This window comes from Vidua chalybeata, chromosome Z, assembly GCF_026979565.1.
Source record: "Vidua chalybeata isolate OUT-0048 chromosome Z, bVidCha1 merged haplotype, whole genome shotgun sequence".
Classification (NCBI taxonomy): domain Eukaryota; kingdom Metazoa; phylum Chordata; class Aves; order Passeriformes; family Viduidae; genus Vidua; species Vidua chalybeata.
This window is the reverse complement of record NC_071570.1, coordinates 11,014,225-11,042,144: the sequence shown is the minus strand read 5'-3', so window position 1 is coordinate 11,042,144 and position 27,920 is coordinate 11,014,225. Positions and strand designations below refer to the sequence as shown.

General features: G+C 36.6%; 1 protein-coding gene and 1 long non-coding RNA gene across 2 annotated transcripts in view; one reads left to right on the top strand and one right to left on the bottom strand.

Annotated features, from left to right (window-relative positions):
* Positions 1-349: 349 nt before the first annotated feature.
* The window catches only part of LRRC2 (leucine rich repeat containing 2), a 63,323-nt gene continuing 35,752 nt past the window's right edge, over positions 350-27,920 (top strand). The window contains exons 1-3 of the mRNA XM_053931781.1: positions 350-474; positions 9,554-9,764; positions 22,794-22,950. Coding sequence (XP_053787756.1) covers positions 350-474; positions 9,554-9,764; positions 22,794-22,950 — 493 coding nt within the window. The remainder of the gene's footprint in view (positions 475-9,553; positions 9,765-22,793; positions 22,951-27,920) is intronic.
* Positions 17,305-19,379, bottom strand: LOC128781812 (uncharacterized). Its single transcript, XR_008428519.1, has 2 exons — positions 19,278-19,379; positions 17,305-19,191 (listed from the first exon to the last, which is right to left on the bottom strand). It is a non-coding gene; the product is annotated as an uncharacterized LOC128781812 (long non-coding RNA).

Genomic DNA, 27,920 nt, shown 5'->3' with positions numbered 1-27,920 from the left:
CCTTTAAAGCTATTTTCATCAGTGTTACTTAATCAAACCAATCTTTTTTTGCAACTCTGTCTTTATCTTGAAAAGGGAAAAATGTAAGGAATACAAAAAATTCAGTGGGTAGCTGTTGCCATGGATTTTATGTAGAAGTGAATTGTATGCCACATTGATTACTGCCAGCACAAAACCCTAGATAAATTGGGTAAGATGGAAAATGTACTATGTTAATATTTCTTATGACTTCAGCTCTTTTCCCTGACAATTTTAATGAAACTTGATAGTTTGGAGCTTTATTTTTCTCATTATTCCTTTTCTGAAGAATTGGCTTGTTTTTTTGCAGGAGAAGCTTAATGTCAACAATATGGGGCATCAGGTGATAATATTTGACTTTTCTGTCATAAGAGGACTGTGGGAAACTCGAGTTAAGAAGAGCAAAGAACGTCAGAGGAAGGAGAAAGAAAGATTAGAACAAAGTGCATTGGAGAAGTAAGACAACTTTTTATTAATTTTAACCAAATCTGTTTGTATTATCCACTAACATTGCCATATACTAAATATAATAAATAGAAATATATATAACAAATATGATGAATTTACTAAAAAATAATTGTTGATTATTAAGATTTTGGTGTTTGGGTTTGATTTCAATGGCATCTTACTTCCTTTCCTCACATGATAGTAAGACAAATGCAGCACAAAAAATACTTCATTAATTTCTGCTCTTTCTACGTAGATTGTGATATATTAATGATATATTTTATTTTTTACCATAGACATAAATTGAAGAGAAAAATAACATATGTTTGTAGCTTTCTATTTTTAATATACTGAATAAAAGTAGGGATTATTAATTATAGAATTAGTGGACATATGCTCACAAGTTTCAGTAGTAAGAAATACTTTAAGTATTTTTGTTGTGTTGACAGGAGAAAGAAAAGGAGTTAAATAAGTGGATATATTCAATTGCTTCTGAATAGGTAAAACCAAGGAGAATAAGAATTATTAGGTTATTTTTTCTTGCGGTATTAAAGAAGACCTTGATTATAGTTCTTACACAAAATTATAATTGCATTGTTTTTATTATATTGAATTTATTTTTTCTTTAAGCAATGTTTTGCTTCCCATAAGAGACTGTTAAATATTAAACTGCATTGGGAAGTTTGGAAACATAGGACTTATCAATTTTCTCCCTCTGAGAAGAGAAAAAAATAGAAAACACATTCTGTTTTAAACATAAAATGCATAGGGTTAAATAGTGCCCTTGTTTAAGAACATAATTGCATTGAACCTTTGTGTGGTGTTTCAGCACTCTCAGGATACCCTCACTAGTAGATTCTCACTGCCAGTGCAGCTGGCACTGACCAGGGTAATACAGAGTCTGACCATCCTTTCTGTGGGACCTTTCTCTTTAAGACAGCCATAGCACCAGTCTTGGTTTTCCTGTCTCCACCAAAGCTTACAATAAAAACTGTAATCCTAACAAAAAGAGAAGGAAAAAAAAAAAGTTTATCCTTCAGATTGAATTCTCTAGCAGGGATAAGGCTTTGTTTTGGTGTGAGCTGTCTCCTGATTTCTACTAGAATAGAGTTAGTTTTCTTCTTAGTAACTGGTACAGTGCTGTGTTTTGGATTTAGTATGAGAATAATGTTGATAACACATTGTTGTTTGGATTGTTGCTAAGTAGTGCTTATGCTAAGCCAAGGACTTTCCAATGTCTCATTCTCTGCTAGTGAGGGGCTGAACAAAGAGCTGGCAGGGAGCACAGCCAGGACAGCTGACCTGAATGTGATATACCATACCACAGATCTTTATTCTAACTATGTAAATTGGTGGAATTGGCCAGAAGTGAGTGATTGTTTCTCAGGAATCAACTAGGAGTGGGTCACCACATTGTGAGGAGTTGTATATGACATAATTTATTTATCTTGGTTTTCTTTCTCTCTTTTAATTATTATTATTATTGCAATTAATACTAATATTTTTATTATATTTTACTTTGTTTCTATTATTAAACTATTCTTAATGCAGAAGTGTCACTATTTTTTCCTGATTCTTCCGCCCATCCCGCTGGAGGGTTGAGGGGTAAATATCTGTGTGGAACTTGGTTGCCATCTGGGGTCAAACCATGACAGCTGAGATGTTTGCTGTTTCCCTTACGGTAGAAAACACTAGTGAAAGGACTTGGGATCAAACTTGATCAAACCTTATTTCTGTCCTAATGTCAACATGTCAACATCCCCCTGCCACTTTTTTTTTTTTTTTTTTTTTGGTTTTGGTTTTCTGTGGTGCAGAATATAACTTTTGAGTTCACTAGTATGAAAGCAAATGATGCATGGTAAATTCTCTCTGTAAGAGGGAAAGAAGGTAGCCTTATGTCCTCTGAGGTAGCTAATTTGAGCTCCCATGGCTTTTGTCAGTAGCATATGTTAAGAATAAGTTCTTACAATGACTTGTCTTTTCCATGAATGCATTCTCACTGTTTTTTCTGCCTGTGGTTAATTACTGTAGCCATTCTTCTATCTGAAAGAGTGGAGCTTCACCACTTTTCCTGCACTTTTTCTACTAATGATGTCCAAATTTATTCTCCTAATTTCCCATACCACTCAAAGATAGGAAATTTGAGATATAATGCACAGAAATAAAAGTTCCTAGGTGCACTTGCTGCATGCGCAAAGGACTTTTTCTTCCTTTAAATTGCAATTTACGTATTGTACTTTGTTTAGTTTTGTGTCTTTGTGCACTCAGATTGCTTTCCAGTTAGTTCCACCTGTAGAGCTCCTGGAAAAAAAGGAGGAAATACATTAGACTTTGTCTCCTGAGTATGAATTACACCCACTGAAACAAATGGCAAAGTTCGTATTCATTCTTGTGGTGCAGGCCTTATAGAATGGTCAAAGCTGGTAGAATAATAGTCAAAGCAATAAGAATATTAGTAATACTATGACAAATTCAGTTAAACAAAAATCCTCTTTGTCTTATTTGGTGTGGAATGGCCATTGGCATTTAGGTCCTAAATGTCAGCTCACAAGTTATTTCTTAAGTGCTTTTCAGTGGTCTCTAATGTCGGACCAAAAATATGAGAAGACTTTGCTGATTTTTAGCTTGAAAATATAGATAAAATTGTATTTATAATTAAATAATAGAAATAATGTTTTCCTGTATAAATATACTATATTATTTTATGGAGGTCTGCATTGACTAAATTCAGGTATCATACTCAGGGATAAAAATTTTACTATTGTCAGGTAGGTCCATTGAAACCAATGCAAGTTCATGCTCTGCCACAGTAAGAAAGTATTTTAATTCAAAATGATAATTCCCAAAAGACATTTAGAGAAGGAACTTTCCTGATATGAAGACTACATTCTAGCATTTAAGACTCTAGATAATCACTTTTGCCAGAAGTCAGAGTGAATTTTTAAATAGGATTGAAATTAAAAGAGTTTCTCTGCAAATACACTCATGCAACAGAGTTTGGAATCTGGACTTTGGGTTTTTTTTTTTTTTTTTTTTTTTTGCTTAACAAACCCCAGTTATCCTCAAAGAGGTTATAATTTGCTAATGTCTTTGAGGCTGTGCAGTTCCTTTATATACTCTGTTACTATGTAAAATGACCTGATAATATGCAGTGAAATGTAGTATGTATTATTCGAGGACAAACTCCCAGTCAACCTTTAGGGAACTCTGTTTGCCTTGGGGCAAGGTAATTTAGTTCATGCAGCCTCATTAAACTGTAACTTGTAAGATAATTTTTGACTGAAGATTTTCTTCAGAGGAAAATCCCACAAATGAATGAAAAGCTTCAGCTGAGCATAAATGGTGAGGTCTTGTAAAGATTTGTTTACAAGTTAGATGTTTAAGCAACTGACCAGATGAAAGCTGATTCTGGACAACAAACTACTGAGAATACTGGCCTTCTGAGGTACTGGTATGAGACAAATTTTCTTCAAGGATTTAATTCAGCCCTCTGTTTCCTCTTTGGTTTTGTGAGACTCTGAAAGTGTGGCAGTTTAAAGAACACACGTAAACCAACCACAGAATATAAAAGAAAAAGAAATGGAACAGTGTTGGGTAAACTTATTTTCATTTTATGCCATCTTCTTGATCCTGTCAGACAAGCCAATTTGAAATCTCCCATACGATATGAACCACAAACTGTTAAAAAAGTGTGCTGAGATTTCCTATATGTTTATGAAAGTGCATATTGTGGAAAGAAGTGTGTGTTAATAGCACTGTTTTATACTTAATCTTTTAGATTCTTGTAGTGGTGATCTTTTATCAAAACCATCTTTAATTGTTCCCCAAAATCCTGAAAGCTGTCAGATGACCTTGATCTGGTATGATGATTTTCCTGAGATTTCTTTTTTACTTGTTCTCTTTTTTCTCTCTCTTTTTTTTTTTTTTTTAATGGGAAAAAGAGTGAATGTATACAGTTACGTTTTTTTTTTTTTTTTTTGAGGGAGTGCAACATGTTTGTCATTTGTGTGAAAAGTAGGTAAGATAAATCTGAAAGCTAACAAATTAAGCATTCAAGTGAGGAAATGCCAGAGCTGTTTGCCCAGATTAGCTATCTAAATCTTTGCTGTGAAATGGCACAACCTTCTCTGCCCACCAACACACATGCAGCAAAAAGTTTGTTCAGCTACCTCTTCCACTGTCTCTTCTCCAAAAATTTCTTCTCAAAGTCTGGATAATTCAAAGTGCATATATTATTTTTTGAATTATATACTACCTGAATATTAAAAGTAAAAAGCAACAAGAAAACTACAATTTGCAGGCAGACTGACTTTTTTTTTCCCTGAGAGTTTATGTGTTTGTTAATAAAAAATATTTGTCTCTATCTCTCTGCCAAACTTCAGTGCTATATCTCTATTTGTACCTTAACTAAGATTTTATTTGTTATGTTTATCTGTATTCTCCCACTCAATACCCAGTGCAGAACTTTTTCCAGGCTAGTCTAAACCTGGAGCTGGCAGTCCCTTGTCTGCAAACACAAATTACAGTCAACAATTTTGGTTTCGATCTGCAGCACTAATAAAAATACTAAGTTATTTGCATTTGTTTGTAGGCACTTGTGCATACAGCTCATGCATCTAAAGTAATGCATAGAAGTGCATTGTAAGATAAAAGCTGATCTTCAGCCACAATCCTTTAAATTGCATGGAACAGCCTGGCACGGATACTGAAATTAAATCAATCCAATTGAATTTGAAGCAAATGTTACTCATCTATCAGGAATAATATTCCTGAACTGGGCTGAGCTCCAGTTCTACTGCGATGCTCTTCTAAAAATTCCATAGGATTATTTAATGATCCTGAGTGGCTAGTGGCTCTGATTTAAACATTGCTCAAGAGTTCTAAACTGGTGCTACCATGTAGTGTCCCAGTCAGTTCTTGTGTCCTGGTTTAGAGGAAATAGTGCCATCTAACGAAACTTCCTTTCCTTACCTAGGAATCACAGCTTTCCTCCAAGAGCTTCTAATCAGACATTGAGCAGAGGGTACCTGCTGAAGGAAGAACAATTGAAAGAAACCCAGTTACTCCTCATTTGCTTTGATGGCTCTGAAATCTCTACCAATGCGTATTTCTTTTCCAAGCTGATTGCTCCTTTGAAAGGTCCAATTACTGAGTTTATTGTAGAGTAACTCTTTGCATCAGATTGATTAGATTCATTATTTTGTTGGAGAAAATAAAATTTCAAGAAGGGAACTACCATGTCCTTGAAAAGAAATATATGTAATAATAATGAAAAATATATGCTGTGAATCTTCTTTCTGAAGGTATACTCCAATAGTGAAGTAGCATTTGGGAAATGATTACCTGAAGGGGAATACAGCACTAACCAAAAAGAAAATACTTGAATCCTCTACTTCCCTGTTGATCTTGTTTCATAACTGTAACATATTGTCCTGAAAGCTTACTGTAAAAAAGCTATATATTGGAAAATAACTTGCCAGACTAAAATTCCTCTATACCACATACATCTGCCTTAGTGCCAGGTGTGCTTTTGTGTTACAGATATATAGGTATGAAACTTAATTTTCCTTTTTCTTTTTTTTTTTTTTTTTTTTTTTGGCAAACATAAGCAGCATGCAACCAGCCTTTTTTAAAATTCTATGAACTATTTGTATAATTGAAGAGGAAATACTATAACAGTTAGCTGAGTTGGAACCTTGCATCTCATCTGGGCCAAGAAAAATATTTTTGTATCCATAATCCCATCTAAATTCGGCTTGACTTTGCTATCTTCATTTTTCTTACTATTGAAAATAATTGTTGGTTTTTAATCTGACTTTAACAAGGCCTAGAGAAAGATGAAAATATTTTATTGTTAAATAGTATTAAAAAGACATAAACTTCAGGAGAGCTGTGGTTTTGTATCTTATTTGTCATTTGTGGAAATGTGCTTCTGGAATATCAGGAATCTTTAAAATGTCAAGACCAGAAATATAATTTCTTAAAAGTATATAATATTTAAAAGATTATTTTATTTGTGTGAATATTTTTTCTTTTGCCTCACTGGTTTAGAGGCCTTTTCTTTTAGATATCTTTCCTAAAGATTAATGTAATAGCTTCCCGATATGACAAATATGGTGGAAATTCTGTATAATTTGAGGATTGTCATGAAATGAAGACATAAAAAGGTCTTTATTTTCATAATGATCCCTTAAAAGGTACTATCATCTCAATTTTTTGACAATGACAGAGCAGAATGACAACCATGTAGCCAAATGGATCCCTTTGGTTTGGTTTCAACTGAGCCTGCAAATTTACAGCTTTGTCATCTTTTCTTCCTGATACATACACACTGGTTTGACATAATTTGCAACTCCAGGGCAGTAAGGCTCATAGTGATTAATTTGGGTAGTGTTTAACTTGAGGGTACAGCCAAGTGTTGTAAATTATTAGACCCTTTGCCCATGGAAAATACAATGTTTTCATTCTGAGATGTACTGTACAAAATTATGTACTTTTGTTGCTCCATTATTAATTCACCTTCCATCTGTTCTAAATGTGCTTGTACACAATACCTGCATTCTTTAAAAGACTAACAGAGCATGTTATCATAACTTAATATACAACTAAAGAGAAAATCTGACGCAGGATTTCCATATCAGTGTGCAATATACATGCTGAATTATCTAGTAGGCTTAATTTTTAACCCCTGTCTTTCTTCTGAGGCAAATATTTCACTGACTGATTTGATTAACAACCATTTTTGTTGTATGCATTTTATTTTACTTGGCTAGCAATGACCTCCTGAGTTTTGTGTTTTATACATGTTATCAGGAGACTGGCAGAGAGCAGTTTGTTTTTTCAGCTTTAATGTAACTCCCTTCTTACAATTTTTTATATTCCTTGTTGTGGGAAAGTAAAATTTTAGACCTGAGCCCTCTTCTACTCTAGTGTTCATGGGGTCTACCTGACAGAGCAGTGCTGGTGTGTAGTAATGCAGCTTACTTTTTATTGAGTTAGACTTTTTGACGTCTTATTTCTGTTGTTTAAGTTTCTAACATTCTTAGAATTTATACTGTCAGGAATGAGTCAGTAATTTTTGGGGCTTGAAAGAAGAGCAATGAACACAAAACCCCCCATTTTGTATTGCACTTTGTGCAATCTTTTTCAGTGCACTAAAGTGCGCAGTGAGTGAAATATTTATTGCTTTGATAGAAAATGAAGGAATTCCATGGAAATGAGAGGGTAGTAATGCAGAATTAAGCCTCAGAGATGGACAGAAAAACTCTATGTGGAGGACTGGAGAATGTGAGAAAGAGCAGAACAGCAGTGCTAAGTAAAATTTGGAATATTTTAGAAAAAAAGAATTCTATTTGTTTTATCCTATGGTCCTTATCGCTCCTGCCTCTTAATAGTTCAGATAATTTTGTTCTCTTCCTTGAAATTCAGTTAACACCTTCCCCATGCCACTTCACTTCCTAGCTGTACAGAGCTTTTATATCTACATATATTATACATATTATATATGTACCTATACTCACTGGTACACAAGTTTTGGAACAAAATATGAGTAGGTGTTTTGGGGCTATTTATTTTTCCTTATAGTATATGGAAATATTGTTTTATAGCTTTTCCTGGCAATCTCTTGCTATTACAATATCCACAATCAGTTCTGTTGGGAGTTTCTGGCATACAAATGACAGATTGAATAGTTAAAATCAACACTAAAAATTGAATTGGCTCATGTGTCAAAGCATTTGAAAGGTTTTTGAACTATCATGTCTGCTGATAGGGAAAACTCTGTCATCTGAGCACTTCTAGACTGCACCTGGTGGGGATATCCTTAGTAGCTGCTTGGTGAAATCAGATGTTTGGATATTTCTCCCTCTGTAACAGAAAATTTAGAAATACTAGTCACAACTTGATGACATATCACAGTGTGGGCTAAGGAACTGTATCTGCTTTAACCTATTTTCTTGTCTTTATCATATCAAGTAAACTCAGACAATATAATTCTATTACTTCATGATTCTGTTTCATGTGACTTTTTTTTACATCCTAGCATTGTAGAAAAGAACCCCATGATTAAGTGGTAATATGTGTAAAGATTTTGTTACTTCCTATTTGAACTTTATAAACTTGCATGTGTTTCTCTTTCTAGGACATAACATATTTAGTTTCTCTAGAGTAACTTCATCCTGAACTTTGTGTCCTTCTTAAGCTCTCAGTTTTCTTCAATCCTTTAGCTTAAAGTTTCTGTCAGAGGATGGAGATGACATAAACGATCCTTATGTATCACAGGATATAGAATTCAAAGTGTGAGGTCAGATTGATGATACAAGGGGCCCTGCAGAGTCTTGTTTTGGTGTATGAAAGGCTTGCTTCTGTTAATCAAGCAGCTCTTTAATTGACTAAACTGACATATCTCTCCTAAATAAAAGCAAGAGGATGCTTGACAATGCTAATTATATCAAATTGAATTTGCACTTGAAGTTATGAGAAAAAGCTTGCCTTGGAGGTGATGTAGAAGTTACACTGAAACTGAATCTGAAATCACTTTGCATGTGGTAACTTTGACCTTTGCCTTCTAAGAAGATATTGGTGTAAAAATTAAAATAGTTCATTATACTTGATCAAGAAAATGCAGGGAAAAAAGGTACTTTTTACCATTTTTTTCTTCCCAAAGAAAACGTTTTCCTATATCACCAGGTACTTGATTTTGTTTATGCATGTAATTTGTTCTGTAAGAACATATTTCCTATCCTATCAAAATAAAGGGTATAATTTTTGCTCTTTTTTGTAACAGTTTGTTCCACTTTCCCACTTTTGTAACAGTTTGCTCCACAGTCTCCACATTTTGGTTATTCTTTAGGTCTCAGTGTTTTATAGTCAGTGAATGAAATTCTGATCACTTGAAACCTATACATATGTCTAGAAAATCTTAGTGTAACTCCAGGAAATGCACATTTTCTTAATATGCATATTAAAAAATAGCCAATAGCTTAGATGAATAATTATATTTTGTTAAGTACTTCTGCAAACACAGAATAAGCTTTAGAACTTACTTGCCATATTTTTTTTACATAAGCATTTTTTGGCACTATTTCAGGATAAAACAGGAATGGAATTTGATACTAGAGTGCCGTAAGAAAGGTATTCCTCAATCAAAATACCTCAAGAATGGCTTTGTAGACATCAGTGAGAAGAACCTGGTCACCCATGGGAAGAATCCTCAGCTCAAGAAGAGTCATGCCTTATCAGATGGAGTAAATAAAGAACAAGACAAGTTTATTTTTCAGCTTTCTGGAGAGCAGTGGACGGTAAATCTAATGGAAAATATGTTTCTGTTGGTGAAGAGTTTGGGTGTCTTGGACCGTATCTTTTAATCTCACTCTTTTTATGGCAAGTGCATATGAAATTGATGCTTTTGCACAGTGTTTAGAAGTGACTAAAGTATTTTCTACCTCAGCCTGAACTAGTGGTTTAGTTTTCAGGTATGAGTATTTTAAATTCTCTGTTGATACATGTAATTCATCCCTCTCAAAAGTTTTGGTATGGGCAATAATATTGCAACAATGTCTTTTTCTTTAATATTCCCCAGAGCATGAAGAGAGATGCAAATGTTTTTTGGCTTGTTGCTGTCTTTTACTAATCAGAGATCTGTATTATTGCTTTAATGGTGTGATAAGACTTTCTCAACCTCTGCTCAGTTTAAAACTAATATTAGCATCAATCCACAAGGGTCTTACTGAAAAAAAGCACATTTGACTTGCAGATGTGTTTGTTTTGAAATAGCAGCTTGCAGGTAAGATGTGAATTAGTGTTGGCTTGAAATTGAGCAAGTGGTGGGTTAGAGATAGTCTGAAGATTTCTGGAGTTGTAAAAGCTTTGATGGAAATGTATTTGGAGAAACATTACTTTATTAATGATAATGTGAAATTAAAATGTTGAATTTCATGTAGCATTGTCATTCAAAAAATATGTCAAAACATTGATAAAAAAGCTAGAATTATTTTTTGATTGACCTGAAGTGTAAGTAACTTTATCCTAGATTTGATCTTGAATCTGATGGTGTTTTCTTTTTCAGTTTTCATTTTTCTTTCTTGCCTTAATTTTCTTCTGAATAGACATACAATATCTGAAATTTCTGGTCTATAGAAAACTCTGGTTCCCATTCAACTCTACTAAGGAGACTCTTCAACTGATACCAATCATTCATCTGGTAGGACTGTTTTTTCGGGAGCTATCATATCTCTTCTTTCAAGAACTTGGGATTTTGAAAGTGATGTTTAAGATGTGTAGTCAAATACTACATTCTTTTGGGTATTGTAAACCTTAGAGGTACTTTAGGGAAAAAAAAAAAAAAAAGACACAGAGATTACAGCTCCTTAGATACTGATATAGTAGCACCTGCAAATATCCTTAATGTATCAGGGTGTAGAAGGTTGCATAATTAAACTTTTCTGTTGCTTATTTCCTTTTGCCAAACCATTAAAATTTTGCTTTGTCACCATAAGCTAAGCTTTACATTAGGAGGCAAAATCAAACACACCTGTTTTGTTCTGTTTTCCAGAATATTTAATTTTAATTTGATGTTCGGAAAAATCCAATTTAAGAGAAATTGGAGTACTGTTATGTACTGTTATATTATGCCACCTTGAGCAGTACATTCCTAACCACCATGGGTTTTGATATCTTCTTATCAGATGCTCAATGTGTTCATATCAAACAGCCATCAAGTCTCATTGTCCAGCTCTAGTCTAGCTAAAGGGGGTTTCCTGTTTCAACAACAAACTGGTGTAGTTCAGATGTCTGCAGACAAAAATACAATCACAGCTGATTTGTTTAGATCAGTATTCCTTTAAAATTGAAACATCACTTTCTAACAGCTGACAATTATTTTAAAATTGTGAAAACTCACTTGACAAAATTCCAAAAGAAGTGTATATCCACTTACTGCAAAAAAAAATTAAAGTTTTTCTCCCTTATATAAATCATACCACTTATTTTGCTCTTTAAAATCTGAACTGTTGCTTCTGAACCAAAGACAGAATCAGATGCTATAGTCTTTTCTCCTGTTACTTTCTCACAAAAAGAAGGTATTCACATTTAAGCAAAATGAATTTTCAGACTATAAAAACAATGCTGCACAGTCTGGCAATCTGCACATGAACAAAATCTGTGGACATATGACTGTTTTCTCAGAGAAGTGTGTATGTTATGTAGCTGGGAGCTGTGGTGTCAGTTGTGGTTTAGGTTTTTTTTTTTTTTCATGTGTTTTGCACACAAATACACCTATGAGTTGAAAGTTTTGGTGATTAAGCACTCAGGGACTCGGAGAAGTCAGAGTTGGGATTACCTGTGCAGATTTATGGGCACATAACAAGCTGGATTTGCTGTTGACTGGCCACTTACCATTGGCAGTAGCAAATAGCACGGTCCTGTAAAGTATCCATTTGGGGACGAGCTGCTGAATCTTCTATCTTCCTTTTAGCTGATAAGTATTTCTATTATGTTTCCCCTTTTCTCTCATCTATGAAGCAGTAATATATCCTCTAGACAGTTGATAGCTAAATCTGAGCAGGTTGTTGGTGTGACTTAGAGGTTTAATTTTGAGAACAAGGCTTGCTTCTGAGCTATACCATTTCTTTTTATGGATGCTGGGAAGCTAAGTCACACAGAGGAGTAATCCCCAGCAAAGGGATGTGGCTTTAACACATCCTTTTCATAGGTGTCAATGTCAGAGTGCTCAGGGTGTCTAGATGGTAAAAATGTAGCCTGGTTAGAAAGAAGCTGCTGCTTTGTGCTCCATATTCATATAGCATCTGGCTTACTGATTCTGCATTGTTGAGTAGGAGTTTAAAAAAGGGATTTGTAAAACACTGTATGATGGAATCATAGAATTGCTTAGGCTGGAGAAGACCCTTAAGTTCATTCAGACAAACTATTAACCTAGCAGTTGAGGAATGTAGTCATTGCCTTTGGTCATGCTTCAGCAGAAGCGCCATGAGGCTATAAGGCACCTGGAGAACATGGTCTCTTCCTTATCTCTGAGCATACCCTACATAGCCAGAGTACTTGTGGATACCTAACAATATTCACCCAGTCACAAGAGTTTGGGATAACTTGGGTAAATATTTTGAAAATAATCTGGATCGTGCCTTTTTGAAAATAATGTCAGACCCTCTTCTGAGAAGCTTAGTAAAGGTGAAAAGCAGAGCAGATGCCATCTTTTGAATTACTATTAGGAATTCCTTCTTTTGAGACTTCATGCCACTTTTTTCCCCACCTGTCAAATATCATTGATATGATAATGTATTTTCATTAGGTGGAGAGCCACTGTTCCTTGTAAAGTATTTATTTTAACATGTCTGAGAAAAGATAAAGCTCTTTGACAGCAACAAAATAGTAAGGGAAAAAGGGTAATAATTTTGTAATAATTAGTTTTAACACTTTCTGGTATATTTCTCCTTTTAGTGTTCACAACTATGGGCCTCCTTAAAGGCACATATTTCTGTGAAGAAAATTAATAGAGTGAGTGATTTATGGATTTATAGCCAAGGAATTATGTCACAGTGTTAAAGTAGATAAGGGAGCAGTGCAGCTTGTGCTTTTAACAAAACTAGAGTGACAGTGAGATCTGGAAATAAGAAGAATCAAATACAAATCAGGTTTTCTTAGAAGCAGGAATAAGAGTCTTAAACATGATACAGCTAGCACTGGGCTTGCCTTGAAAGGGATAAGTACAGAAATGAAAACTATTTTGATTCCAGAAAAACAAAAGGAGAAAATGTTAGATTGCAACAGTGAATGGCATACTACAGCGTTCTGTGTAGCTCACATGAAAGTAAAATGCTCACACAAAAAAATACTAGGTTAGACAAGTAGGCACAAAGAAGTAGCTAAAGAGACTTGAACTTAATTTAACAGTATATGAATTCTGAAAAAAATAGTTTTCTCTTTATGCAGATCCTTATTCAAGTCCCTCTGAATCTGAAAGACATTTTGTAACTTGGGTTGTGGTTTAACCATGCCTGTCCATGTAGTTAGTTTCAGCCTATGGGCAGTGGTTGATAACTACATTTATGACATAGTCTTACCTTTATCTGTCAAAGCTCCATCTGGCTGGGGCTGTTTGATAACAACCTTAAGGTTCAGGGGTCCTTGTCTCCCTTTTACATACCGGACAAATATTTTAGGGTGGACACTAGGGAAACGTTCTTCACAGAAAGAGTGATTGGGCATTGGAATGAGTTGCCCAGGGAATTTGTGAAATCACTGCCTCTGAAGGTGTTTAAGAAAAGAGTGGATGTGGCACTTGGTACCATGGTTTGACAAGGTGGTGTTAGGTCATAGCCTGGACTCAATGGGCTCAAAGGTCTTTCCCAAGCTAATTAATTCTGTGATTTTGTGGTTCTGTGACTCAAGTGACTACCTCCCATGGATGTGCATTTCTGCCAGCTGGGGACAGTAATGAATCAGTGTTTGTAGTTAAGAAAGAAAAGAACATACTGTAAAAAATGGTCTGGTCTCATAATCACAGAATCGCAATCTGATATTGTGAATGAAACTGGATGGGTTTTCTTTTCTTTTTCTCTTTTAATAAAAAAGGGCATAATCCAGTTATATTGCCCCAACAGTGAGTCTCCTAAATCTTCCTGTGTTTGCAAAACACTTGGGACTTTGAAAGCATGAGAATGGTGTGTTGTGCCACAAGTAATTTCAGGTTTCCAAGGTATGTTTCAGAAAAATAAAAAAAAAAAATATTTTTTGGGAGTTTTACAGGCAAACACACTGTGAAATATATGCATATATATACACATATATATATACACACACATATATATATATGTATTATGGACCTTTGAATTTTGTGTTTGAATTGAATATCTAGGGAAAAAAAGCACAATTGTGGCAACACTTGAGAACCTCTGTACACATAAACATGTATCTACTCAATTAAATTAGTTCTTCAGAGAAACAACACCATTAGAACTAGAAACTGAGGCAAAATAATGCCATGAATATTCATATGAATTTTTAAATTAAATCACTTTAACACTTTTTCCCCTCTGAGTGTTTACTTTCTGCTGCTAATTAATGAATATTTATTCTCTAGTGAATCGGTGAATTTTATATATTTTTCACAAAACATTCAGGATAAACAAATTTTTAAATGTTATGTTATCAATATTGGCAGAGGGAAGCTGATGATGCTTCTCAAATACAGAATAGGACTGCTCTTGGCTATACTGCTTTTACTAAGTAGACGATTTGGATGCATACCTACTTTAAAACACGTTAATGTCAGATGTGCAAGTAAGTAAGTGGTGGTAAAATTCATTACTCATAAATCATTATTTTCTTGCATTTAATTTCCTCACAAAACAAGGCAGCAAATTACTATTTTTGTATTTATTCTCACAATTTTATTGTCTAATATAATATGTATTTTCACCGAGAACAGAAAAATTTCCATTTGTTATTCCCAACTTTTTCTCACACTGATGTATTTATTTCCTACAAAGGGTCAAAAAGCATTGCTGCATTGAATGGACAGGGAAAAATCTCTCTTGCATGTATGTAAGTTCCAGAGATTTCCCTGGAGATTTCCCCCTGGGGAAAAAAAAAAAATGACATTCCTGACTCAGTCATGACCACATTTATTATTAAAAGTATTAAAGGTGGTCCCACTACATACTATATTTCATTGAATCATAGAATCAGTAAGGTTTGAAAAGACATCTAAGTTCATTGATTCCAGCCATTAACCTAACACTGCCAGGTCCACCAACTAACCAGTGACCCAAAATGCCTGGAGAATGTATAGCCTGGTGGCATTGCCGGGATGCAATCACTCTATGCTTCTGGGCTCCAGCCAGTCAGGAGCTGGAGTGCAAGAGGCATGGGAGAGAGTAAGGGCAGGGTCTCAGCTTGGCCCATAGAAGAGGAGCATGGGGGCTCTCCTGCTCTGCCTGTCGGCATAGGCTTTCCCTCCTCTTTCTCTCATGAAGCAACAGGCACAAGTGAGCAAGGTTGGCAAAACATCCTGTTTGATTGACATGCCCACAAAAAGCCCTCATGCTCCTCCCTTGGGACTGTGATGTCCCACCACAGATTTGTAAATGCTCATGGCTGAAAGGAATGACAAAAGTCAGAGGGTCCAAAAAAGCTCACAGAGTTTTATCAGTAAATTACTGTTACAATTTGATATTAAATTTCTCTGCCCAAATGAAGGTGCAAATTAGACCAAATACTGGTAGAAGAACACCAATTTTACTTTGTGTGCCAACTTTGTTAAAAGTATGGGGAAAAAAGGCTGAGGGGGGGGAGGAGGCAGAAAGACATAAAGAGATAGAGGAGATAGTTCAAGCAGAAGATAGCTACCAGTGAGTGCTTGTTTAAAGTATATGCTGCAAATGTTATTAAGCCTTGCCTTACTTAAATTTTGATCAATAGTTGTAGTCTTTGATCATGTCTTCATCCATGGTGCTGATGTGAACATATCATACAGAGGGAGAAAATAAGGATGAAGCTGAAGAGACAATGCAATAAATCATGTATGAAACAATTACCATTCCAATACTTTAGAAAATGAATCCAGTTAACAACATCATTCCGAACTGCAGTAACCATGAGCCCCACCCTAAGAAGTTCTAATGATCAGAGTGTAGACATCAACCATGATGTCTACATGGGGCTCCAGCCATTAAACCAGTCATTTGGCTTCATGGATTGAAACAATTCTGCAGTTTAGCCAGTTATTTCTTTCATCTTAGCTTGCACTTCCTTAATGGAAGTGGAGGCATAATGAATACAGCATTCTGTGTTGGGTAAATTTAACATTCCACATACATATTGTTCTTTAAGCAATGGGACTTGTAAAGCCTTTTTTGATACTTGTTGGACTTGCAATTTCAGTTCTCCAGAGGTGCACTTTGTCCAATTGCTTGATGTATACATTTGCCATGTTATGTTTTCTATTGCCCTTGATGTGGTCTGATAACTATATAAGGTGTATCTTAAATTTCAAAGCTAATCCAAATGGTACAAGACAGTTCCTCATCTTGCAAATCCAGGTGTCATTATAGTCCATCAAATATATTTAGGGACACTAAACATATATGGATGCAAAATAGTCTTTAACAGGCAGCGGTTGTGAGGGATTGCTCAAATACTGCCTGTTTGATATGGGTTCATTCAGTGCATCTTGATTTCCAGGAACTGGGCCCAAAGTCAAACCACAGGGTGAAAAGTCCCAGATTAGGCCTGTGGAGTATGTGCTTGGGAGTGGTAACATCCCTCAGTGCTTTTTCAAGGGTACCATATTGGGATAGAAGTGCAGAGATGACAGGCTATGGGCAGAGCTTCTTAGGTATCCTTGCTCCTTTTTTATTTGTGGCACAGTTACTTGCTACACTTAGGTTAACATCTCAGCAGGGACACAGATAGGACTGCCCTTCCCAAGATTTTTTTCTCTGAAGCAGGGCACTGAATTTTATCCTTTGGGATCTTTAACCCTACATCTTCAAGGTGCTCAATAATACAATTTTGAATATTTCCCACTTTATGTGTGTCTGGACCCCTAATCAATACATCGTCAGTATATTATTATCCCCTTATCTACTAGAACTGTAGATAATTTTTGGGCTAGGGCAAAATGTGCTAGCATGGAGGAGCCCTAGTCTCCCTGCAGTATTTGGTGAAAGTGTATTGCATCTCCTTTCATGTGAAAGCAAAACAATTCCAATGGCTCTCCTGAAATGAAACCATAAAGTACGTATCTTTCACATTGGTGGTAGCTAAACTTGGATGAGCTTCCTGTATTATGGCAATTAACTCAGCAATACTAGGCACTACTGCTGTTAAAGGTGCAGTATTAGCATTTAATTTTCCATAATCCATGTTCAATCCCCATTTTCTGTTTGGCTTTTTTACTGGCCAAACAGAATAGGTTCAAGGAGAATAACTAGGAGGAAACAAGGAGGAAACAATTATCTCCTTTTTCCACAACTCTAATATCACATGGGAAATTCCCCCTGGACTTGACTGGAGGCACTTTTTATAGAGAGGTTTTCCTGCCTGAAGGCAGGTGTCTCACTTGCCGTGCAAATTTGTCATCATGAACAGTGCATTCTTTCAGATGTTTCTGGAAATTCATTTCTTAGAAGCCTTTGGGGGTTTTGGGTGGCCTTAATATCCCACTACGGTCAAATGCTGCATCTTGGCCTTGTTCATGTGCTTAGGTGCTATTGTGTTGTGCTTATCTCTGGAAGGTACAACAAGCATGTTTGTCCTGGAAAAGCACTGCACTACCTGGGCCAGCACAGCCTACTGTGTGGTTGCCTTCTCCAGCCACATCCTGTTCTTTCCCATGGCATGTTATTACCAAAAATCCTTGGTTATTATCAACAATTCTTGTCTTTTATTGCCAAAATACTTGGCTGGATCCTCAGCTATCCATCTGTGTATTGTTGTTTGAGACATACACATTAGCCCCTTAGCTTCTGGGATTTTGCAGGGATTCTGCACAGGCTTAGGGCCAGCTACCATCTCCAGAGATCCACCTGAAGCTGAGAGGAGGATGCTATAGCTCTGGCTGTCCTGTGATGCAGGAACAACTTGCACAGAGCACCAAGTGTCCTTCTGAAAAGAGAGGCCTGTTGCGTGGGGATAGCTGTAGGTGCAGACGTGTGTAGGATATGCTCAATTGACTTCCTATTTCATGCCATCAACTCTTCCTCCCAGAAAGTGTTTTCTTTGGAAGGGATTCTTTCCCTCATATCCCACATGTCATCGCTTTCAAGGTTGAAAAACATTCTTCTTCTCAATCCATGTCTTTGTCCAAGCCAGACAGCAGATCCAGGTCATAAGAAGGCCTGTTATGGACCCACCTTGGCAGATCCAATTTGGTGCCTTGTGGGTGTGTGTAGTTGACTGTCCCAGTGCTCTTCCTTTGCCTCATGTGGAAGGAGCATGGAAAGACTCTCTTCCTCAGTATTCCAATTTTTGTCTGTTCTGTCTGCTTCTTGGGACAGCTCATGGTCTCTGTTATCTTCCAAGTATTTCTCCCTCTTAGCTAAGGCCTTTGCTTGACCAGCAGGGCCTGTGAATTGCAGATTCCTGTCTCTCTCTGTCTGCTGCTCTGGATGGTGCTGTCATCCTCATACCCATCATTTCAGCCATCCAGGGGGGCTCATAAAACAGGGTCCAAATTGGGCCCATTTCTCTACTGCTTAGAGCTGGCTACTGAGGTGGGATACTCCATTTTTAAAACCCCAGTACTCTGACCATGCCTGATGTGTGAGGGGTGGGGGAAGCTTCTCTTTTCTAGCACTCCAACTCTGGTTTTCATTGTGTTCCACTTGAAACAGGTGTTGGAAGTCGTAGAGTTTCAAGCATTCCCTCTCCTCTACCAAGACCTTTTTGGTCTCTGGTACTTCCAGACCTGCCCCTGCTGCTGCCCCTGACCATTGCCCACCGAGGGTGTGGGTTTCCAGAGGGTTTGGTGAGGAGCTGGGGGTGGGCAGCAGGGGCTGTGTGCAGCAGCTCCCTGGCTCTCTGCCATTGCTGCTGTCACCTGCTTGATGCCATCAGAAGCTGCTGCCTTGGACATTTCTTGAGCTTCAGTGGTGAGAGGCATACAGTGATCCTCTGCCTGCAGTGCTGCCTATGACTGTACCAGTAATTTCAGATTACAGCCTCCTCAGAATGGGAAGGCTCCACATATGGCTGCATGTAGTCCACCTATGGGCAGGAGGAGAAAGATGGAGAGGAGGAAGAGGAAGACGAGGAGGAAAAGGAGTTGGTGGTCCCATCCCCCAGTCCTTCACCCTCTGCCTCTTTGGTAGCCTCTGCCAGGAGTGATCCAGGAAAGATGCTACCTCCTGAGGGAAGTGTTCTCCTGCAATTGGGCACTCCAGGTCTTAGTGCTCTTTAAGTAACCTCAGGGCCAGAGTGTGGCCCTGTGTAACAGTGGTCTCTAGGCATCATGAGACCTCTGCATCACAAAGGGCCCTGGAATGTGCTGTTGTGGCAATGGGCCATACCCCAGCGTCCTTATAACAGCTCAGTGGGATGTGCAGAGCTGTGTGGGACTGGGTGGACCCAGCTGGAAGCAGCAATGCATGGCATAAGGCAGACCTTGCACTCTCCACACAGAGGTTCCAGCTGACCTAAACCATCCCCTCCCACATAGCCCCAGTGCTTGTGGCCCTGCTGAGCCCAGCCCTGTCTGCCTTCAGCTGCTTGGGGTGCCATCACCCTGGGCAGCCAGTGGTTGGGGAGTGATGTCCAGATGTCAGAAGGATGAACTACATGTTGAATTGCCCTGTTTAGGTTTAGGGCTTGCCGCCCAGCAACCCTTTCTGTGAAAAACTGTAAATTAATAAAAGAATGCTTGTGTGGATTGGCCTTTTACACACTGGGACAAAGAAAACACACACTTGTTTTGGGACAACAGGGGACACACGGGGACAGTGCCAGTGTTGTGCTGGGGACCTGCAGCAGGGAGTGCCTGGAACTAGGTTCAAATTTTTTTAGACAAGTGGGAGATTTGGATCCAAAATTTTATTTTGGCTCATTACAGATAAAAGTATAGAGCTGGAAAATAAACCAAACTTAAACTTCTTTAAGCTTTGATCACAGCTTTAGTTCAGGCTCAGGTCTAGCAGGTGAATTCTTTCCTAATTAGAGATATTATAATCAGCAATGGTTGTATGTTTGTTATTTATTTCCTTTTAAAACTTTTTTCTCTCCCAAAAATCAAACAAGTTTGAGGTATTGTTTTGCTGTAAAAGGCAAAAGACTGACTATCCTCCAAGTGTCAGTCTTCAAGCAGCAATTTATCAGCAGGCTGCCAGCTTTAGCATGGCAGCAGAAGATTACAAAAGAACACAAGAGAATCAGAGAGTAAAGCAAACATAAAGCTTGTGGAAGTTTCCCATCTAGTTTGTAATGAAACAAAATATCACATCAATTTATGTTTCAGAGACACAAACATAAATGCATTTTAAAATGAAAAATATTGAAAAAGCACATAGTAGCAAAGTATTTGCATTCTTGCATTATATGATATAAAGAAATACTCACAAGAAAGGAAAGCAAGTTGGCAGTTGGTAGAAAAATGGAATCAACTTCCATTCTTTTGTAGTCGTGTCTAAATGTATTTTTGTTGCTGCGCAGGGATATCTTGGTGCTCTAAACAAGTCAACGCAGACATAAAGATTTAAAAAAAAATTATACATTAATAATAAACAAATATTTATTGTATTTTGGCTTATTATTTCTAAAATGGTGAGTGAGTTTGATATGGTAGAAAGCCTTGTGTGCTGCATTGTTTTCAATGTATCAAGGAGAATTTTTTTCTTTTCCCCTCAGTGTGGGAGAAGAGCATAGCTGTTGGCTTCAGAGGAGAAAGGGCTGTATTTGCCACCAATGAGCTGGAGATGGTATGTTGTGGCAATAAAGTGCAAAAAACCATTAGGTCAATAGAAAAGCAGAGACTGACCTGCACTGTGGAGAAATAGAGTGGAAAATAGTGTGTGTTAATATAGACATCTTTTCCCCTCCAATTTGATTATTCATCTCTCTCTCTGAATCATGATTCTTCCCTACAGAGATATCTATAACACTCCAGCTAAATACTATCCCCTCTGTGCTGATTTTCCATTATTTAAAGATAGGAAAGAGAATACTTATTGCATTTGCTGTTGTCCTCTGTTATTTTATTTTGCTGAAAAGAATGTGCAGCACTGAAGACGAGGAATAGTAACTAATTCCACAAAGTTGGAGAGATTTCTTGCTACCAGCCTTGAGGCGTTTGAGGAATTTTATTTTTTAATTGTCATAAACTGACAAATATAGATGGATCACAATGCAATACACACACACACCTAATCGGAAAGTGAAGTAAGAAATGAAATTATCTGTATCAAATATGAAAGGGAAGGTCACAAGGCAGAAAAATAAAACATAGATTTTATGTCTGCATGTGTAAATTTGAAATTAACTGAAGTGAGTAGCAATAACAACAAAAAAATGGCTTCTGATCAAGTCCAGTATGTCTACAATTACAATTAGATGATTTAATTTAACTAAGAGTTAAGTAGCACTATTGCTAATCCAGAAGTTCAGCATTAATAAAAAAAATTCAAATGCATCATTCCTACAAATGTCTTGGGGGATGTATGAAATCTAGAGAAAAAAAAAGAAGAGGGCAATATTCTTTTTATAAAGACCAGTAATTCTTACTGTGTCATATTTTTCATGCACAGAAAACAAATCTGAAAATTATAAAATAGTCAAAGGCTGAAATTCTCACATCTCTTCTTACAGAGCAAAGTTAGTGGCAGAACCTCTTCCAGATTCTTTATTCCACGTTACCAGTGTACAGTGTTATAAAACCTAGGACAGACTGGTTAATTATGCGATGCTTAAGAAAGTGGAGTTTAAATGATCTGACCTTCAACTTTTGGAATTGATTTTTGTCTGTTTCAAGTTCAAAGGATTTGGTGACATAATTCAAACAAAGACATGTACATCTGAAGTGAATACCAATTAATTAAAGAAATTTTGTAAATATGGAAGGCTTTATAAATTTAAGTTTCATCATGTATTGAAGACTTTTTTTAAATAGAATAACCTGAAAATAACTCAGAAATTACAGGAAATTTCAAAGTTATTTTGAATTTTGAAAGCAAAGGATTCTGCATGACTAAATCAAAAAATACTTGCAAATGTGGACTGATTTAAAATTCAATTTTGTTTTATAATTTTATAATAAATTTTATTATTTATAAGGAAATCTTCTAAAATTTTTTGAACATCGCTGCAACATCTTAGGAATTTAAACCAGCTGATATATGTGTATAGTATCTGAAATGGTTTCTCTTCCCTCTTGGAAAACAAGTTTTGAAACATTGGCAGGCATTCAGAACAAAATGACATCTCTTTTTTTTTAGTAAAACCTATTTAGATATTCTCTATGTACTCTTCTGTTCCTGTGCTGCTTTTTACTACATCTTGATGTGTGAATTAAAGCACTGAAATGTGTTTTAAAGAAATCCTCCATCTGGAAAAAGGAAATGTGTGAGACACCAAACAGATTGAGTTTTTCAGATAGGTTTCTGTTTTAGAGCTAATAATTTCATTAGGTGCTAAAAAAATGAATATGTGATGAAGACAGCTGCAGTGCTCCTCAAAAGCAAACAGCTTCTGTAAGGCTTTATCAAACTACTATTCTACATCAAGATAATTAAGGCAAAGTGCATTTTTCTCCCTGTTTGGAAACAGAATAACAAAATTCTAAGTTCATGCTTTCTATTTACCTGTTCTTATTTCATTTACAGGAACTCCCAGATTCTCTGAAAGAACAGATCTATCTGAAAGAATGGCATGTGTACAATACATTAATACAAACCATTCCAGCCTACCTTGCACTGTTTAAAGATCTGAGAGTACTGGAATTGTCAAAAAATCAAATCAACCATCTTCCAGCAGAGATTGGTGAGTTGGTCCAAGATATTCAGATATTTATACTCATACCATTTAACTCTATTGCAGGGAAATGAGCATCCATGGATATTCTTGTTAATTTACTGATAATTGTCTTCCTTGTTTACACTGAACAGTCCCCACTACATTTTTATATCTCTCTGGCTTTAATTATACTTGCCAAATTGTATTGAGAATCATGGATATAGTATGGGAAAAAGTTAGCACACTTTTGTTATCTGATTATAAGGCAGTTATTGCTTGTATTCAAGTAGATGGAGAGTTGTTTCTGGGAACAGGTGGTGTTTCATATTCCTTACAGATTAAGAAAAATAGAAATATTACAGAATTTTAAGCCTCAAACAAGATGAATTGAAACATAAGATTGCAGGGGAAAAGGAACAAAAAATACAACTCTGCAAAAAATATGCATTTAAATTTTTTTTGAGATACTCAGTAAAGATCTTAATTTATTAAAGAGATATATCATAGAGTAACGGATTAATAGAGAAATTTGAATTGGAGGGGACCTTAAAGGTCTTCTAGTTCCAACCCCTCTGCTGTGGGCAGGGACATCTCTCATTAGACCAGGTTGGTCAGAGCCTCTTCAACCTAGCCTTGAATGTTTCCAGGGATGGTGCTTCCACCACTTTTCTGGGCAGCCCGTACCAGTGCCTCAACACCTTTAGAGTGAAGAATTTCTTTGTGATATCTAATCTAAATCTACTCAACCTGATGTTATAAGTTTTAAAGAAACAAATTCTCAATGCTTAAATACTTTGGCACTTGCCATTTTAAGCTACATAACTATAATTTTAACGCTCTACCTCTCCTATGGTTTTAGGTCTTACAATAGAAAAGCTTGTTTGACAGATTTTATTGGTATTGAGAGGGATTTACTACTCTTACAAGGAAAAAATATAGCTGTAACAGGCAGCATGTTTGAGAGCTGAAGAAATTGGACCCATTGTGGGTTTGCCAGTGTCTTGCTCATACACCCAGGTATACTAATACCTCAGCCTTTGATTTTAAATACAGTAGCTCTAAGCTTTTCCCATGAGTGCCATTCCTTATGTACACTAAGAGATAACAGCTTAAAGACTAAAACTTCCATTTCCCTTGATATCAAAAGTTTAACTAAGAAAAACAGGAAGAGGGAGAGCATCCTGAAACACAGAAATCTGAGTTAGAACCTTCTGCTCTTTTACTACTGTATTAGTCAAGTAACACTCATGCTTTTGGTTTATTTACTAGCACTATATTTTAGAAAGAAAATTTTACATGGACATCGAGATCTATTTTATAGTTTCAGTCTGGCATCTAAACGCACTAACAGATCATAAACAAGACACAAGCAGGAAATAATGAACATAAAATGAACACTGTTTTATCAGCCCTTTGACTGCAGAACTCAGATAGGTCAGTGAGTTTAATGGACAAACACCTTAAAAGATGTAGTTTGGAAGAAAGTGGAAATAGCATGGAAGAAAGGGGAGAGGCTGCTAATTTCCTGCCAGAGGCTACCCTAAACCATTAAACAAAGGGTTTTAAGGGGCTGTTGCTTAACAATTGAGGCAGGTAGAGGCAGGAAAAGGTTTTCTTTATTCTTATAATGTTATGCACTGTTAATGAAAATGATCCTTAAGGAAAAAAAAACATCACTAGTGCTATTAAAATCTGTTTCCACAATAAGGGCACGAACACAGATCTCAGTCACAGAATTGTTAAGATTGGAAATGGCCTCTAAGATCATTGAGGCTAACCATAAACCACTGTGAACCACTGTGTTCATCTCTAAACCATGTCCCTAAGTAGCACATGCACACATTTTTTTTTAGCATTTTCGAGGATGGTAATTTTGCCTGTTATTTGGGTGGCCTGTTCCAATGCCTGGCCAACCTTTCAGTGAAGAATTTTTTCTCTAGTATCCAATCTAGACCTCCTCTTGTGCAGCTTGAGGTAATTTCCTCTCATCCTTTCACTTCTCCTACTTTTCATGTGGGAGAAGAGACTGACCCCTGTCTTGCTATACTCTCCTTTTCAAGCAGTTGTAGAGAGTGATAAAGTTGCCTTCCTTTTCTCCAGGATCAACAATACCAGCTCCCTCAGTTGTTCCTCATAAAATTTGTGTTCCCCAGCTCTGTTACCCTTCTCTTGACACTGCATCACCACAGTGTCTGGGGCTGTTGTGGATTAGAAATTGGGTATTCCCCAATTCAATGTTCGCACTGAAGCACTCCAAACCACGTGGCATACTCCACACCACGTGGCACTCACTCATTCCATCTCACTCTCTTCTCCCCTTTCAGCTGTGTGGAGAGGAATATTTGAGGTACAAAATGTAAAGACCATGGGTTGAGATAAGAACAATTTACTGGAAACAGCTAGAATGTCAGTTACAGAGCAAAGCAGTGACACCCACCCTCACTTACTTGACCAGAAGAGGTTCCCCCTTCTCCTACCCCTGAAAAACTCTGTGAGGTGGTATAGAATAACCTCTGGGTATTAGCAATACCCCCTCCTGGCTGCTGCAAAGTTTAGCTCTGTCCTGGACAAAACCAGGACAGGGGCCCAGAAGTGAACACAGGATTTGAGGTGTGGTCTCACCAATGCTGAGTACATCAGGACAATAACTTCCCTGGTCCTGCTGGTCACAATATTTTTGATACAGGCCAGGATGTCTTTGGCCTTCTTGGCCACCTGAGCACACTGTTGGACCATGTTTGACTGGCTTTCAACCAGTATCCCCAGGTCCTTTTCTGCCAGACAGCTTTCCTGCTCCTTTTTCCCAAGCCTGTAGTGCTGTATGGGGCTGTTGTGACCCAATGACAGGACCTGGCTCTTTGTGTTATTGAACCTCATATAATTGTCCTCAGCCCATTGATCCAGCTGGTCCAGATGACTCTGAATATCTTTCCTACCCTCTAGTAGATCAATCTTCCCACACAACTTAGTTTTTGTGAAGTGACTTAGGGGACACTTGATCTCCACATCCAGATCAACAATAGTGCCTTTGGGTTGAACTCAATGATCTTTGGGTTGGACTTGATGATCTGGGTTGGACTCAATGATCTTGAAGGTCTCTTCCAACACAGTGATTCTGTGATTCTGTAATAAAGACTCTAAAGAGGGCTGGCCCCAACACTGAGCCCTGAGGAACACTACTGATAAACAGGGGACAAGTAGATTGTTCTAGTAGAAGGTAATGTAGAGCCTGTGTCAAACCTTTTTGGGAAATAAAGAAAAAAGTCTCATTGTTTCTAGTAGCAACCACTGTTATTTCAATTGCATTAAAATGATGGGATTTCTGCTCATCAGTAGCTTTTATGTAATTCCCATTTATTCACTTTCCCTCTGATATATTTATCTTGCTAGTTTATACCCGTGATTTATTTCTTCCAATGTTTTTGTTGCTGTTTTTTTTATGCAAATGTTTGCCTGGAAGGGCCAGAGAATGTTAGAAAATGCTTTATTGTAGGGCTTCCCTCAGACATGGTGTTAAAGCACTCACCATCCTCCTCTTACCTGGGAACTTTTCAGAAATTTTATTTTTCAAGTTTCATCAAATTTAAGCATTCCTCTGTGGAAACAGATTTGGACATTAGACACCGTATAAGCAAATTAACAAATTTGCTAAGCCATAGATACTACTTATACACACACATATACATATTTTATATATATATGTAACTTATATTAATTCTATATATATAAACTTATATATTAATTCTAGGTTTAATTCTAGCCTATCCACAAAATGATGCATAATCACTGATGTAGTCTAAAATGAAATATACAAAAATACACTCCAAGATTCTGTACCTGAACTGTTCAGAACTTTTTTTGCCAAAACTTCCTGATGTTTTTCAGTCTTACTGAATGTTGTGTCTTGATAGGCCACCTGTTAGTAAGGCAGTGGAAATGCCCTTTTTGTTATGGCATAAATTACAGAGGAGCTTTGAATTAATTTTTGTAATCCTCTCTTTGTTTACATGTAAGGGGATATGCTTGCAAATAGCTGTGCTTTTATTTCATGTATTATACATGCATATAGAGATGGATATTAATGTGTACTGGAAATGTTAATTGTTTTCATAAGACAATATTATGGAAAGTCTTGGATATTTTGAAGTTTTTGTATACTGCTTCTAAATGAAATAGTTCATATTTTAAGTATATTTATATATAAGTCAACTTATCTACTAAATTTTCACAAGGAAAATTATCAATGTGGGTGTGATTTGGGAGCTCTATCTAAGCAAAGAGTGAGGACTGAGTGCTAAATCAGAAGGTAAGGTGTCTGGAAACGTTAAGTGCTAAAGTATTCATCATTTTGTCTTCTGCTTACAAAATAGCAATAACTAGGCAAATATCACAGTTGAAATGTACTTGAGAGCAATGACAGATAGTTGATGTTGGCAGTGACATACATCCTGGTGAGTCTTTAATCTTCAGACAGAATTGAAGTCAACTTTAGATCAACAAATCATCCGGCAGAGGATAACGTAGTGAGACATATTTTGACAATTTTTGATTCTCACAAGAGGTAAAGGTATGAGAGAACATCAGGTGATAAGATTATTTTCAATGAAAAGAATTATTGCTGCAGTAGAAGTTTCTGGACTTCTGGAATATTGAAGTTCATATTCCTGTTTTACTAGATTTAGAATATAATGCTCCACTCTGAATCAGAGAGAAGAAAGAGTTGAATCCATTATCAGATATTTCATATCGCACTTTTATAGTCACATATGTACATGAACAAGAACATATTTATAACAGAAGACAGCTGAGAATACTTTTGATTTTATAGTTTTTCTGTAATAGCAAATATTTTAATCAGAATGGTAAAAAAAAAACCAAACAAAAAAGCCACTGCAGAATGGAGTTGTCTGTCTTCAAATGGTTTGTCTAGGAACAACAGAGAAGAAATAATGAATGGGATATAGACAGGGGATTTTCTTTATGTTCTGAGTGAGATT